This window comes from Rhodnius prolixus, unplaced genomic scaffold, assembly GCF_049639745.1.
Source record: "Rhodnius prolixus isolate KJV_2025 unplaced genomic scaffold, Rpr scaffold_2, whole genome shotgun sequence".
NCBI lineage: Eukaryota > Metazoa > Arthropoda > Insecta > Hemiptera > Reduviidae > Rhodnius > Rhodnius prolixus.
The window spans coordinates 1187394-1204146 of record NW_027411592.1 but is presented as its reverse complement, the minus strand read 5'-3'; the positions used below and the strand labels follow the sequence as shown (position 1 = coordinate 1204146).

General features: G+C 31.5%; 3 protein-coding genes across 18 annotated transcripts in view; 1 reads left to right on the top strand and 2 right to left on the bottom strand.

The window, feature by feature from the left end:
- LOC141448715 (MAP kinase-interacting serine/threonine-protein kinase 1-like) overlaps positions 1 to 1824 on the bottom strand; it is a 126566-nt gene extending 124742 nt beyond the window's left edge. For 2 of the 12 annotated variants that reach the window (XM_074117259.1, XM_074117265.1), the window contains exon 1: positions 1687 to 1824. Coding sequence is in view for 1 of the 12 variants with exons in the window: in XM_074117257.1 (XP_073973358.1) it covers positions 1515 to 1640 (126 nt within the window). In the remaining 11 variants the exon portion in view is untranslated. Of the gene's footprint in view, positions 1 to 1514 lie in introns of all 12 variants that reach the window. The other 10 variants (XM_074117260.1, XM_074117268.1, XM_074117269.1 and 7 more) reach the window with 9 other exon arrangements.
- Positions 1825 to 1959: 135 nt separating this feature from the next.
- On the top strand, positions 1960 to 10287 carry Hou (GID complex subunit 8 homolog protein Houki). Of its 5 annotated transcripts, none has more exons than XM_074117292.1 (6): positions 1960 to 2117; positions 4431 to 4550; positions 4670 to 4774; positions 5850 to 6046; positions 6163 to 6360; positions 9315 to 10287. In XM_074117292.1, exons 3-6 carry the CDS (start codon positions 4720 to 4722, stop codon positions 9501 to 9503), a joined length of 639 nt encoding a protein of 212 aa, XP_073973393.1. In that variant the 5' UTR covers positions 1960 to 2117; positions 4431 to 4550; positions 4670 to 4719; the 3' UTR covers positions 9504 to 10287. The 5 variants fall into 5 exon arrangements, with proteins under 5 accessions (XP_073973393.1, XP_073973389.1, XP_073973394.1 ...); XM_074117293.1 differs by having other exon boundaries at positions 1967 to 2167; XM_074117288.1 differs by having other exon boundaries at positions 4431 to 4774.
- Positions 9665 to 16609, bottom strand: LOC141448721 (uncharacterized). The gene is made up of 3 exons (XM_074117281.1): positions 15875 to 16609; positions 14549 to 14823; positions 9665 to 12467 (listed from the first exon to the last, which is right to left on the bottom strand). Exons 1-3 carry the CDS (start codon positions 16532 to 16534, stop codon positions 12278 to 12280), a joined length of 1125 nt encoding a protein of 374 aa, XP_073973382.1. The 5' UTR covers positions 16535 to 16609; the 3' UTR covers positions 9665 to 12277.
- Positions 16610 to 16753: the final 144 nt, after the last annotated feature.

Genomic DNA, 16753 nt, shown 5'->3' with positions numbered 1-16753 from the left:
AAATTATTAAAACTATGAAAGAACCTTTAAGTGACAAAATCATACAAGAAAAGGTCGAATTTTACATTATTCATGAATTAATATTAGAAAATATCGCTTCCAATTAGAAATTAATTCTTTTTTGGTTTTATTTATACTATAATTGGTTGATAAATGATAGCAAACTCTTTCATCTTGAGGTTCACTAACTTGGATAAACTGGCCATCACTTGGAAATATACAGTGGGTAACTTCAATATCAGAAATAAACTAATTATTGTTGAAATTAAAGGCTGAGGATGCAAATATTTTTTAAATAAAAAATAGTAATTGTTGACTAATTGTGCAAATATCTCCGGATGACTTTTGTTTTTAAAATTTCTTTACTGATTTAAACATTGTACTGAATCAGAATTACAAATGTACCCACACAAATTAAATTTCTAATTGTAAACACATTTAAATATTTAATGTCAACCTTTCTCTACATAATTATAATTTATAAACCCGTTAGACATTGAACTAACCAACTTTTTACATAAAATTTTACCATGAACTCGATTCTTTTTAGTACGCAGTTTTCAAAGTACCCTTATTCATAATTCATCTTTTTAAATGAGCTTGAATAATTTTTGGGCAATTAAGAAGCAGAAATACCTATTAGCAAAGCGATAAGCTATGGATCTAGATCTTGATAAAATTTGTAATTTCTTAAAACTCCCATTTTTTGCTTTAAATTGTTTTAAATTTCTAAATTTAAAACTTTAGGAGACTGTCTGATCCATCCTGCTTCAACAGAAATCAAACTGCTAAATCAATCACTGATCCCCTAATAAGCAAACTTTTTTTTATAGTCAAATTCTAAAATAAACTAAGCCCAAATGTTAAAAAATCTTTGAACAATAAGAAAGAATTAACAAATCTAAAGAAACTATACGAAACAAACAGCATAAATCGTGTGGAATAACAGTAAATCTTAAAAAAATTGAACGATAATTTAGAATACTGATCCAAAACAAAGCATTGCAATCAAATATTCTGATTGTTTATTAATTGTTCAAAGTGTTCAATAACCGGCTCAGCGAATCCAACCAACAGGTTTGGCGGTCACATTCAAGATTGAGCAAAAAGGACGGCTTACAAAACATTAAATTATGCGTATAACTAAAATATTCAAACTTCTGGTTTAATTTGAAAATAAATTTTACATTTAAAAAGGATCATTTTTTTCTAATAACGAACTGTTTCATCCTCGCCATCAAGTATAATAGCAGTAAATAGTTTAGCCAAATATTACAGTTCCCACTTTAAAATTTGAATAGGGATCTAAATGAGCTAAATTTCGAAGTGCATTTCACATGCAATCATAAGAGGCGTGGTCTAAAAAAGAAATTTTTAAAAATTATTGCAGCTTAAACCTAGCAGATTAATCATCAGCTTGACTCTTTTTACAGCTTGGGATTGCCCCAAAATATACTATGCACGGTACACAAACATTAATAGAATTTTAAAAAAAAAAAAAAACGTCTGTTTACATGAGGCGTAGATTGGTGACCTTGAATCTCCGGCCGGCGTGATCTTGAATACCAAGTTGCTCCCTTTTTGACACCCGCCCTAATGTAGGCACTTTTCTTCTGTAAAAACCGTTTGACTCTTTCCATGTGTCGAAACCTTTATTAAATACTTCAAAAATCTTCAAAAACAAACCTTATATCACTATACCGAACAAACTCTTCGGGGGTCCCCATCGCTAGCTGACGAGTGCCGACCTTAACCGTAAGATGTCGCTTGGCTAAACTTCAATATATATACTAAAAACAAATAATATATTTTTCCTTTCTAAAAGTTTATTTACTCATCTCAATATTAAGAAAAAAAATGCATTCAACTAAAACACTTTTTGAATATAATCTAAATGTATTAATAAAATCAACACCTGCCATTTTATTTCAATATATAATTTTTTTTTAATGAAGGGGAAACCTAAAATATAACACATGTGAACGTAAAGTTAAACATAACCAGTAGTTGTCTTATTTTGTTCAGTTTTAAAAATACAGTATCACGCTTAGATATAGATATTTACATTGTTCTTTGGTTTTAAATCTCTGAGCTTATTAAAATTGAACCAAGTTTTAGTAAGTACAAGTTTCTGACAAATCTTTTCAGTAGTTATTCTAAATTGCAGGTAATTTTAGATTACTATCTCTAGTTAACGTACTTTTAATCCCTAATTATTTTCGTTTTTGCGGTTTTTCGACATTTACAAATGATATTTATTGAGGTTAATTTTTACAAGATTACATTTAACTTTTGATTTACCAAATTTTTTTGTGGAGCGATTCTTTATAACTACATAAAGGCTATTATTGCTATGCCAAAGATCGGGAAACCACAACAAGATTAGGTAATCTTTTATATTTCTCTTTATTTACATGCTGTGTATTAGAGTTATCATGTTACATCGGTGGTGTTCTGTTTTAGTTTTATCATTCGAGATTTGTGACCAAATCTATATTATTTACCACTCACTTCAGTATTCGTTCGCTATCACTAACAGAAGTAGTTACGGTTTTGAAATTGTTTAGGAAATTTGCATTTATTATCTCTTTTCTTCCAAACTGACTCCGTTTTTGTTTCTTAAAATTAGGTGAGAAACCTCATTAAACCGAAAATTACATCCAATTGTTGTAATCATTAAACTAATCTTAAAACAATAATACAAACGTAGTAATCAATTAATGAGTTGGACTTTCTGTTTATACTCAGTCGGTTAAATTTAAAAATATTAAATAATAATAATATCTTTTAAAGTGTTGCAGTATTAAAAATATATCATTTAAATAGAAAGCATGCCCTACACCAACTTAAACACTTGTTTTTCTTCCAATAACAAGCACATTACTTGTTTATTATTGTTTGCATTGGCTAATAAAAAGATTTATTGAAAACCACTTGCCAAAAGAAGAAGCGATAGGAATTCTCATCAGTTTTGATGGGCGAAAGGGAAAAAAAGTTAATTAATACAAAAACGGACCTATGGTCTAACAATAATAGATAGAACAATTATATGAATCGACCGCATTTGAATTGCAATACGTGCCTTTCGATAGAGGTGGATTAACCACATCTTCAGGGATTTTAGCTTCTCTATACGGACATTCTAGCTGTACCAGAAAATATCTCACCACTAATGATCACAAATTATATAGATGATATGTGCAATTTGAGTTTAGTAAACTAATTCTAACACCAGTATGAGTAGGCATACAATACGAAGGGTTCCTTTCAGTGTAATTAAGCATCCCCCTGACTATCGCGGGTTTAGGAGAGCAGTAACAAGAAGTTTTCTCAATTAGCCTGCTCTCCATGAAGCTTCCCTTGAGAACCCGGATGGTAGTTTAAAGCAGGATATGTCCTCTCGGAAGTGAGACCAGAGAGAGATGTTACTTTAACCTGCCGGTTTCCGATTCCTGATATTCCTATATTGGGCCATGTGTGATAATCGGGTTTAGAGAGGTGCTTAACATCCCTACTTCTAAATTTGAGTGCATCTTTGGAACGAATTCATTGTAAAATTTACTTCAAAGCCCGAATTATTTATGTTCATTAAAAGAATAATTACTTGCTCTGAAAAGCAGATTTATTTAATCAAGTTTAGAATGATATTTGCATACTTAGATACATCCAAATAGTAAGTGTTCCCAGAACTACGTAGTTATTATATCTGTACCTCGGAAGGAAAAGGCACCATGTCCATTTTTTTCGATTTTCAGATTTTGGCATCTTTTTACAATTTTTTTGTTGCTCTTTCTAGAGGTGTAAAGCACAATGTCGTATGTTTACTATTAAGCGATTTATGTATTTTTAAAAAGCGCTATGATACTTCATTACTTAAGGGTAAAAGGCACTACATGGGCATAAATTTTTTTCACAATGGAGATCAAAATAAAATATTTTAAAATATGGGAGGTTAAGTGGCCATACCTAATGTAATAATTACGGTGAGAAGTACAGGAAAGAGTATAACCGGAAAAGTGGAACAAAAAATGAATTTGGAAAAATATCTTCATTTGGCTCCCCTGTAAAATTTACTTTTTGTGACATGGTGCCTTTTCCCTCCGAGGTACAGATATATCTTCCATCTTTTAATTGCACAATCGGTTTGATATTTGCTCATCATGGTACTTTTTTTTTAATAAATAATTAAATTAATGTTTTAGTGACTGATTTAAATAACTATCTAAATTATAATTAAATCATCCAATTTTTGAATTGAACAAATATTAATTGTAATGTAGAAGTCTTGCTATAATTAAATAAAATATAATAAACACTTAATTGAAAAATTAACAATTAGAAAGTGGCAGAATAAGAAATATCTTAATAGGTTGGTGTTGATCACACATTCTTTTGTAAATCTTAACTCGAGTTTCACTTTTTAAATTTAGGTTGGCAGCAGTGTTTTTAATGAAACCACCTGACTTATTGTGCTATGAAACCTCACTCTCCTTTGTGCTGATCTGTAATGCCAGTAGTTGATGATATTGGTCAATGATGTGAATAGTTTTGTACGTTTTTTCTTGACTTTGATAAAAACCTATTAAATTCACATATACAGTAAATAAGAATAAAGAATAAATCATAATTGAGTTCCAAACTATTATTTACGAAATTATGAGTTACACAGATAAACCTCCTGAATATACAAAAGAGGAATGGATCAAAAAATTGGAATCAATGCACGTACAAAGATCAGATATGAACAAGCTGATTATGAACTACCTTGTCACAGGTGAGTCTAATAATTTTTGTATTGTTTTTCTTAACAAAATAAAGACTACTGCGATTGAGCTGGGGGACATTTCGTTCTTGGCCCTCTTCCAAAACAAGAAACAACGTTTATATTCTGTTTGGTACACTAAGAATGTAGAAAGAACTAACGGGTAGTTTACGATGTTATTTAACCTACAAAAGTTTAGATATGGATTATAATTTAACGTTATCTTTCTTTTTTATTGGAATAATTGTTTAGGGCTAAAGTAAATTTACGAGACATCGTTCAAGTCTACACTTTTATTGAGATCAAAAAAAATTACCATCTACTAAATATTTGATATTTCGTGTAATTTTTCACTATTTCATAAATATTTACTTCCAAAAGTAGTTATTAAGGGCATAATCCAGGTATTAAGTACTTCCGTATTAGCGTAAAGATAGAGATGTATATAATTTCCGTTTTTTTTGGTCTAAATATATTCGATTATTATCTAATAATTGTTTAGGCTGACACACAATACATGAACGTCTGGGGCACCAATATTAAAAGTTCCATAGTCATCGTTAGCGCTACAAATATTTTCGTGCATAAAAGAAGAAAATTAGAGTTTAAAGCAGAAACTGGATAAATTGAAAGATTGTGTTTTCGTCTGATATTGTTAGGGGATGTGATTATTGAATAATAATATTCGTAAATTAAATGTGTGTTTTTAATATATATTATTGTAATAACGCTATCCATTTCTAATAATACGTCTGATTTCTTGAATTACTTGTCAGGAAACATTAAACAAAAATATTTGCTCCAGGGATCATTAGGAGTTTTGTATTGTTTCCTTGAGAGGTGAATGTTGAAGTTGAGTATGTATGAACAGTTGGTCTATTTGTTGCCTGCTAATGTAATGAAGTTAACATTTACAAATTAATAATGAGTTGAAATTTCAGTCACATTTACTAAAAAGTATTCTTAAATAAAAGAAAGAGAAATGTTTCAAAATAAACTATCTGCAATAAACCAATAACAGTTTATATTAAAAATTTTATGTGGACAAAGTTTGATATAAAAGTTGCTTTTTCTTCTTATTTTATAGAAGGTTTCAAAGAGGCTGCCGAACGTTTCCAAGAAGAATCTGGCTTAGTTCCACCAATAGATCTGAACTCCATGGATAATCGGATACAGATTCGTGAAGCCATACAAAACGGTCGAATCCAAGAAGCAACATTGCTAGTTAACCAGTTGCACCCTGAACTCTTAGACAACGACAGATATCTTTACTTCCATTTGCAGGTAAAGGAGCAATTTTGTGTTTTTCTTTGCTTCTTAGAAATTAAAGCAATCCTCTTTCTTAGAAGTGGCGTTCCTCCTTTATTATGTCTTCTTTTTGTTTTGTTTTTATTCTGCAGCAACTTCATCTAATAGAACTAATACGCGATGGTAAAGTAGAGGAAGCGGTGCATTTTGCTCAGTCACAACTCTCCGAGTGTGGAGAATCTCAGCCGGCCATTTTGAACGAACTGGAACGAACGCTCGCTTTACTGGCATTTGATCATCCGCTCATGTCACCATTCTCAGACCTTCTGGACATGAGGCACAGACGTAAGGTTAGCAAAAGCTTAAAAAAAAAAAAAAAATAATCCTAACTTATTCACTTTGATAATATTAGCATTGAGATTCCAGTCAACTTCCAAGTTTTTTTTTTTGCAATGTTTGACGCCATTAGCAGACTATTGCAATCATGAAATTTTAGATATTCATATGTGCTGCTTACGCATTAACATACACACAATTTGTAGCTCTATTCAGACATACCAACCGTATAGACTTACACATTTATATTTACAGCTGTTAATAAATTCTATTAATTCATCGCCCATAATATTGACTTTACGGTTGATGCGGATGTAATTAAAGGGGCTGAGTTTTTTTTTTGGAAAGAACTCACCAACGTTTTTCCGCGGTATCTTCTTTCTAACATTCCATCAGAATGTGCTCTAAGTTCTTACTTTACGGCACAAGATATGACTTGCTTTGTCAATTTTATTAAGATAGACTAGGCAGAGCCCTTGGTTGGACCTAATTCCATTAATAATTCTGTTTCTTCTTGTTAAATTTAAGCCTAATAACCTCGGATTCAAGGCTAGTAATGGATTGTTCCTCCTCTCCCACTTTTTAAAAGATAATCACTTTCCCATTTCCCACTTTAGTTTTCATTCTTTGCTAGAAAATTGGTCTTAAATGAGGAAAGAGGACTTTTGTTACCCTCTCTATAGTTTGTCACCCTCTCTACCGGCCCCGCTCGCTCAAAAGATCGGTTTCTTTCATTCCGGGCATCTGGGGGGCATGCACTTTAATCTCTAACAAAGTTGATAAATTTATTCTATTTCAATTTTAACAAAAACTTTATTGTATTTATTGTCAAATGAGTCGGGACTTTTAATGTAGGTTTGCTAAAGAATCGTAATCTTACAACTTTTGTTGATATTACAGCTGTTTTTGTTTTATAGCAACGTTAGTTCCGTTGATATTTTATTCACGTAAATAACACTCTACTAAATGCTTTTACTCATTGAATTGCGAATATCATGTAATCACCGCGTGACTAGTAAAATATAAACAACTGATTCAACAGATCATCTAAAGTAATACATTCCTCTAAAACAGCAGCGTTTCCCAACCTGTGGTACGCGAAAAATAATCGATAATGGCGGAAATAAAAAATATAAAAAAAATTAAATCATAAAAATATTGTCTTTCATGGAGTATTTTCCCAAAACCCAAAAATCACAAATGATAATTGGATTTCGAACCCCCTTCTAAAAAAGAAAATTTAGGAAAAGCTAAATCATTATGAAAGATAAAGAAAATTTAATAGAATTATCATATGACAGAAGTTAAATGATAAATATGTAAAATTCTGCTTAAAGAGACTAGATTGTAATAAGTAAGCTCTCTATCCAAGCAACATTAAATTTAATTGGTACTTACAGGTAGTTGAATGCTTAAAAGATATAATTTAGAAGATTTGGGCACAAATATAATACAGTCAACCCTCCTATAACGCGGTACTCTCAGAACGCGGTTTCCATATAACGCGGAGCTGAAATTGCGACAGCCCTCCTATAACGCGGTACTCTTACAGCGCGGTTTCCGTTCAATAACGTCCCATCAGTTCTTTCCGTGCACCCAATGAATGATTTTAACTGGATATGTTTATATAAACATTCAAGCTTATCTCTTAGCCGTTTACGACATCGGTTTCAGTCGTCTCAGAGCTCTTTCACAGTAGGTTTCGTTGGTGACCAATTCTTTCGAAAATTTTGTTGCTGGCACTGTTCTAGCGACAGCGAAGAAGCGCAAAATCGCTCCGTGGCACTCAAACGGTTTATAATTGGACAACATTACACAATACTGCAAGTAATATTCTTCATTTGTTCTAATATAATAATAATATAGTTATTTATTTAACAAGTGTGGAAAATACTTTACACTCGAGTTAAATATTATATTTTTTCTGCCACCATTAGGGTTATTAACTAAAAAAAAAAACTAAACAGGAATCACTAGAATCCATTTTAAATTTCTATAAGGTAACACTATAACCTTTTTAACTGTTATAATTAAAAATATCTAATTATTTATTAAAATATTTTTATTTCTATATTCCTTTCAATTTTTGTTTCATTTTTTTTTTATCATTTCCTTATATGAACTCTTCAATTCAATAAAAATAATTTATAATTTATCTTGACTTTTGTATTTATTGGTCTCCATATAACGCGCTACGAATGATGTGATTTGTACTAATTCTGAGTTTCTTATAGCGCGGTTTCCATGCAACGCGCTACGAATTAGCCTGGTTTGTACAGTTAAATCCGAGTTTCTTATAGCGCGGTTTCCTTATAACGCGGTACGCACTCACCGTGTTATAGGAGGGTTGACTGTAATCCTAAAGAAGAACTGCGTAAATTAATTAATAATTTTGTTAAAACTAAGATCTTACTCTTTGCAAAGTTTATAAAGTTGAACATGAACTTGGAACTCCTTTGTAACAGATACATTGTATCTCTATACAAATAAAGATAATAATAGTAAAATAACACACTCGGATTAACAAATTTGCGCGAAATACAATCTTTTTTTACGAAGTGGTACAATTTAGCATGATGTACTACCAAGTGGTACGCGAGCGAAAAAAGGTTGGGAAACGCTGCTCTAAAGTGTTCGTTTTTTCTGGCCACCTTTATAATAATATTAATGAAAATCTAATTTATGACTGAATTTCCAAATTTATAGATATTCGGCTAACCTGAAGTGCCAGCCCAGGTTACTGAATAGTTTTTTCTCATTATTTTGTGACTTTCTTGGAATAGTCGCTTGGATTTTCAGCGAACATTAAGGCGGCCTTAATTGCACTAGATTTCTCAAGCTAGTCCTCGAAAGAAAAATGGGAAAAAATACGATAAACAATAATTTTGTAATATAATATAAAATTGTAATATATCTTTAATAGTAACCTACAATTAAGATTTTCTTTTTCTTTTTCTTTTTTAACCAGGTGGCATCCGAAGTAAATACGGCCATATTGAAGACTGAACACCACGAGTCCACACATCCTCGCCTATATGCTTTGGTGAAATTAATTCTCTGGTGTCAAGATGAATTGGCCAAAAGAAATCTGAAATTCCCACGCATGGTGGATCTTTCGACGACGGACATTGTAGAATCCACTCCGGCAGCAAAATGACTGTTACAGCTGGTGCAGGACACCGGCGATGGGATTGGCTCTCTATGAGAATGGAGAGACTATTTGTTGTTTGCTTCATCACGAATTTAAATTTTATTGAAGCATATATAAAAAATCAAATTGCTTTGAAGGAGAAATTCAATAAACAAAACAATGAGGGGGACAGTCATTTAATAATTATATTTATTTTTCAAAATTAAAAGCAGCGAATAATTATTTTGAACCAAGATTGTTGGTACCACCATAACGTCAGATGTTCTTCTCTCTCTCTCTCTCATTCCCTAATAAATTTTAGATTTTTGAATACTATTATTCTTATAGTTTGCTTTATTACTTGATACCGATGGAAAAACAAAACCGTTGCAAAATGTTTTATAATAAAGTTGAAGATTTGTTTAGTTAGTTTACAGTTACCGTAAAACGTAAGTTCCATATATGTAATATTCCATCTTTTAGCTAAATCACTGGCCGCCACTATTTCTATGGTTGTTATTGTAAATAAATATTTGCATTTTTGATCCCCTTCCCCTGTGAATTGGCAATTTTTATTTTATTTAATGGACTTTTCGTAATAGTTCAAAAATTGTGTTTAATTGTGGAGAAGATTATACTCTGCCCATAAAGTTATAGAAGAAATAATGAAATAATTAAAAACACCTTAACTTAAACCTCCGTGCAATCTTATATATATTATACTCCCAAGGATGAATTGTTTTTAACTTATTATGTAAATAGAAATTATATTGATAATAACTAAATAAAATAAATTATATATGTGCACATATTTATATTTTTAAAATCAAAATCATTATATTAATTTAAAACGGAATTTATTTTTTAATTTCTAGCTTTCATAATCAATTAGTGATTGATTGGGTCCAGGAGTAATTTAGTAATGTATATTCAGAAAGTGCTTCAAAGAGATCTTCGGCACCAGACCATAAATATAAGTAAAATTATGGCTCTCTTAAAAAAGTAGATAACAAAAACTACAAGTAGTACATAAAAGGGCATTGCCAGCAGATGATAAGACCCTACCTTTTCATATTTAGTGTAAACTACTACAATAATTTCCAAAAATACATAGTTCTTTATTCAATAACAAAACTATAAATTCATTTTGTATCTAGATTTTTTGTACGCATTACACATATATCACTTGTGTTGGTATTTCTGATAGGTACGTTTGTTTAATTTAAAGCTACAGTTTATTTAACAAAAGTATAATACATACTTATTATGTTACTCAAGGCAAATTTGGAAATATTACAAAACATTCGCAAATTAATCTCAATATTAAAATTTACTTAATTCTAGACTTTCACTAAATGGTTAGTTAAAAATTTCAGTTCAAATTTTAGGCATTTAAGTGAAGTAGCCACTTCTTTGTCATAGTTCAAGTTCTTTTAAACCCAGGCTAAAGATTTGCCAAAAAATAAATACAATCACACTTAGAAGCTGTTTAGAAATTAGCTATGTTTCTATTACAGATCATCTTTCTTCGCAATACAGGTATGTCGCATTCACATTTATCTTAGTTTTCTGAGAAATAGTAAAGGTATATGACCCTTACAAGGGAAAACGGAAGATGTTGGCGAGCGCGCCACATTTCTGTATTTTTTTTTTTCAAATTGAATTCCGCTTCTTTGCAATCACATAATTGATTAATTCAAAGAGCTCTTAGTTTGAAAAGTCTGCCAAGAAGGGCAAATATTTAGAAAATGTAGCGATTTCATTCTCTACTTAATGGTAGGCAACAGTGTAAATGTGGTACGCGTGTCTTAGAATGGCAGGTAAATACTGGGGAACTTAACCCAAAGGTCACGTACTTCATAGTCTTGGAAGTGATTAAATTCCTAGGATGATATTCCTTTAATATGGGAACCAGAGGTTCTTGGCAAGAAGTGTCTTGAAACTTAGCAAAACACAATACCAGGTTCAAAAAGGCACGTTGATCAGAATTACAGACAGATATGGACAAACGGATTTAATTAGAGAGCAAGAACATCATGGTCAATGTTGTCAGTAATCAAGCTAAGGTACCAAAAGTAGAAGTTATGGCAATTCATGAATGTTAGGAATTTCTGAGATCAACGGCTAAAAGAGGACATCGAATCTGATTGAATGAAGAGATAAGGGTAGTCAATGTAATATTCAAGTTTTAAAGAAATTTGGGACATTGCAAAAGTAAACTAACTGGCGAAGGTAGTTCCAGCCTAACCTTTCAACGTTGGAAGCATTTCGGGGAAAAAATGGGAAGCTGCAGAGATGATTGGAGGACGGGGAAGGTAACTTTCGACGTGAACGAATCTAAATAATACATTACAGATTAATTCAACTCCAAAATCATTATTTCTACTCAAATGGAGTAGAAATAAAAGAGTTGTTGTCAGAGAGGTGAGTGTACGAAGTTTAAAATGGATCTACGAATTATATTAATTATAAAATACTCTACTAAACTGAAATCTCTTGAAGAGAATAAAAGGACAGTACTACAACCTTTGCAAAATATGCGTAATATCTTAGCAAACCGACGAGATTAGACTCTATGAAATTCATATCTCCGTAAAATAAAATTGCAAAAAATCAATAATATCTTACAATCCTCTGTTAAAAATTTAAACCACTTCTCGCGATTATTGGAGCGCATTGAGGATGGAAACACACACTTCAAATATTTCTTTAAATTTCACAGTTGGAATGAAATTGCAACAACCATTTTTAATATAAAATTAACAAAATAGATAATAAAATCAATGGTATAGTGAAGACATTCACGAAGATGGCTTTTTCTGTCTGAGGAGACGTTTTCTACCAGGCTTTTTTTTACACGAACGTCGTACATGTCGGCGAAGAGCGAGCAAACTCAGACCCACATAGGCACAGTTTGTACATGGATGTTTTCCCAGTATATCTTTATGTCGGAGGGCGTAATGTCGTTTCAGCTTAAGGTCAAAGTCAAAACTGCAACAGAATAACATATTGCATATAATTACAAAATAAAAAGATGTATGAGTTAAGTGACCAGATGTAAAGCCAAGTATCGGATCCAGAACTTCCATTTGGAGAAGAGATAATCTACTAATATAATAAGAGTTCTAGGGAACGGTTAAGTGGCCCGTGCACTAATATTGATAATTTGCTACAATAATATCAAAATATTATCCACATTAAGCTTATAAAATCACTTACTCTTACTTTTATTTAGTAAACCGATCATGCGTGTCAATTAGGTTTAAGTAAAGAAACTTCTCAATACAGAATATATTTCAATGTTAACAACATAATCTTCCTTTGTTTTAGCAGAAAAATCTTACATATTGCATCTATTTGTATCAATACAAATACAATTTTACCTTTATCTTTGTCTTTAAAAACACAAAGGAGAAAAACGTAAAAGATTACTTGAGTAAGGATTTTTTTTTTTGCCGGTCGTGAGACTCTAGAAATAAAGTACGAGTTTGATACGCCTGGTTCTTGTACTGCTAGGACAAGGGACGAAACAGAAAGACTAAGAACAATCTGTTTCTAGAAGACTGTCCTGTTAAGAGAAATTGCGAGAAATAGTGGATACGAGCAGGTAAATTATATATGTATGATCACTGCACAACTCGATTAAGTCAATAAACGAAACTTGGAGAAATGTGTTGAAATGATGTACATTGTTTTTTAAAATTCCGTTTATAATATAAATTCAAATAAATTTACCGTTATCATTCAGCGTCTATTGTAGCGCCTGCTACTGAATTTGAGTCGAATTATTGCAAGAATTTACCTTTGAGCAGTGAGTTAATAAAAATGGCTTCTGAAATAAATTATTTATTATTCAATAGCCAAAACTTTTTGTCGTTTTATGGTATTAATCTTTATTATTTGGGAAGTTTATTTTAAATATAAAAAGCTATGTCTGAACCAAGTGAAACATATTTAAAAAAGTGCGGTTAATCGTTTTGTGCAGTGAACGGCTCATAATGTACTAGTGAATAATCATATAATTCTGGAACATTAATTCAGATAATTTTAAAATTTTGTATATTATTTCTTCTTCCATATCTTTGTTTTTACTCGACTTTCACCAACAATGTGATTTTTTTGTTATCATATTTTCAATATTGCCAACAAATTTAGAAACCTTCAAAGTTTATAGTGGTCTCTAAAGTCAATCTTTCTGAGCAAATTGAATTCATGAAGCTAACGCTTCATACATCTTCAGCAAAATTTACAGCAACGGATTGCAAAATGTTTTGTCAATTCCTTACGAGATTATTGTTTACCAAAACATTTTCAATAAAATGTCCTTACTTATTGAAATCTCGCGTGAGATTCGAAAATACCAACATACTGCTTAACTAGTTATCTTCAGCCTTTATTCAATAATTAGGGAAGGGATTAGCTATGAGGTTAGCATACTGGACTCCCACGCGGAGGTCCCGGGTTCGAATCCAGCTGCTGACCCTTAGATTTTCTCTTCCTAGGAGCTTCTTACAGCTAACTGTCCGGTGATGGATAGTGTTGTCTGTAATGAGAGAACACTGTCCGGAGGCCGGCAGTGCACTGAAAAAAGCTCCGGGTGCTAATAACCTTAGATGTTGACGCGCCTTAAATCATAAAAAAAAAAAATTCAATAATTAACGACGTCTTCGGTCTTCCAGTGTTTAAGTACTTTTTTTTTTTTTTTTAGGAAATTTAACCGCTAGAGATAAACAATACATTTTAATGATAATGAATTGTCAGAATTCATCTATTTGATTTATAGATTTTTGGTGATATCCAAGATAATTTTGAGCTGTCAATGAATTAAACAGAACTTAATTTTCCGGAACAAAATTGTTTCTTCTAACTTTTCCTCCTTTATTTTAAACTTTCAATTGCCTAGAAGGAAGGAACGTTCGCCCGTACTTACTTAATCCCATCACTGGCTAGTACGTGACTCGTACACATTATATGAATAGTAATTTACAAAAACATTGTAGTAAAATATCATATAATCAAAACTACGGAAAAAAATCAATAGAAGTTTTAGTTATATTAACTAAATCATTTACCTGGTATCACAATATTCACACTTGAATCTGTGAATTGATTTTTTAATATGCTTTTCATACAAGGTACGGCATCTTAATATTTTTCCACAACATGTTTTAATAGTTACATGTGATTTGACTCTAAATTTTGTGGTGAACTTGACTGAACAATGTGCACAGGTGAAGCCACCTCGATGTTTTAGTACATGAAGAGCCAAAGAATGCTTGGTCTTGTACAAATTGCCGCACACCTTACAAAGATGCCGGTTTTTCATTTTATGGAGAGCGCTATGAACCTGTAAAATGAATAACAAAATATTTAGAGTATAAAACAGGCATAATTAAGTTGAAAAGTTTAAATAGAATGAATTATAAGTTGAAAATAAAATTATTATATCTATTAGAAAAATGTTTCTATAAAACGTTTTGGACTGTGTTACAGAGATATAAACTCTTAGATCTTGGAGCTTCAGCGAAGAAGAGAAATATTATGTATTTATGCTCTTTTGCAATATTTTTTTTAAAAACTGAAGACAATAGTTTTTTATAGTTTTTACAAATACTAAGTAGGAATAAAAATTAAATTCTAGATGAAACAGGCAATACAGAAATCCTCATCTAATACAAGGCGTAATCCTCACTCCTGTCATCACAATATTCACTCTCTTTATGGTAAAACTTGTAAATAACCTCCACGTTTTTATTTTTGTTTACATTCAAAATATGGTGGTCAAATCATGAGATAACTTGAGCTATTGTTAACTCCAGATTTTAAAAAGTAATTTCTTTTCAAGAAAAATATACTCTTAACATGAAAACTGGACGGCAGTTCTTCAGATATTATTTTTCGAAGGTAGGAATAAGTTCTCTTGAAAGTTTTTAATAATATTACTTTTTTAAATTAACGAAGTGTCAAGAGTTCTCACTTCATCGCGCCCTGAAAGAACCTCAGATGCAGAAAACAGTGTCCAACGCAGTATGAGATAATCTAAAAGCAAGCAGTTGGACTAATCCCCGATCTTCGAAAGAATGTCCAGTGTACTAATTACTGGTCCAACACATCTAAAGGGACAGGCTTATTATTGTAATGAAACACAAAATAGAAAAGATGTCATTATGCGATACGTTTTTAACATTAAAAATGGCATCAAGTGTTTACCACGGCACCTTCAATTCGAACATTCTTTCAAAAGGTTAGGCAAGCTTATCAACCAACATTGACCAATCCTTGAGTATTAGATACGAGTATTCTTTGGTATTTTTTACGATGGTTTTGAGCCACAGTCACTTCGACAAAAAAAGAAATCAGCATAAATGAATTCTAACCAAATAATAAATGTCACATACCTTTAGTTTGCTGTTTGTCGGAAATTCTTTTCCACATGTTTTACAAGCGTATTCTAATAAATTGTTATGTTTATAAATATGGTAACTAAATGCTTTAGAAGTCTTTAACTTTTTAGGGCAGAGTGTGCAATGATAATATCCATCATTTTTAAGACAACTAGCCATAAACAGAACCCTTTCTTTATCCCTGAACTTATTAGATATGTTTTGAATATCAAATTTTGTTTTATTTACATCTTCGGTGTCACGTTTTTCACTTAGACTGGAGGAAGACTGAATTTGCGTAGGGCTTGGTTCGTTATCACTATCTATTTCAATACATTCACTTGCTGGCTTATCACAGGTATGTTCCAAAAATTTAATTTTATTGGCACAAGTCCACGAACATTTAATACAACCATAAACATGCAGCTCTACGTGTGAGTCTATATGTTCCAAGAGTAATTCATAATTTTTCAAAGTTTGCTTGCATAGAAAACAATATACAATACCATCATCATGTTCTGATTTTATGTGATGAAATAATGAACGCGATGTGGCAAAGAGAAATGCACAAAACAAACATCTATTCTCCTTTTCTCTTAAGTGAAATAAGTTCTTATGTTCTTGGTCAAGAAAAACTTTAAGACCACATAGGCGACAGGGAAGAACCACTTCCATACCGCTTTCCAAACAAGGCACACTATAGAAAAATATAAACTTAAAAACCAGTCCAGAATTTCTGTTATTCCAGTGTAGCCAACCTGAAGTCTACTATCGCGATCTATATAGAAATATATATTTTTTAATCTTATATAAAATGAGTTAAAACATTTTTATAAATTATTTTACATTACATTTACAACAAAAAGTGAAGCCCTATAATCTTTGTAGAATTGT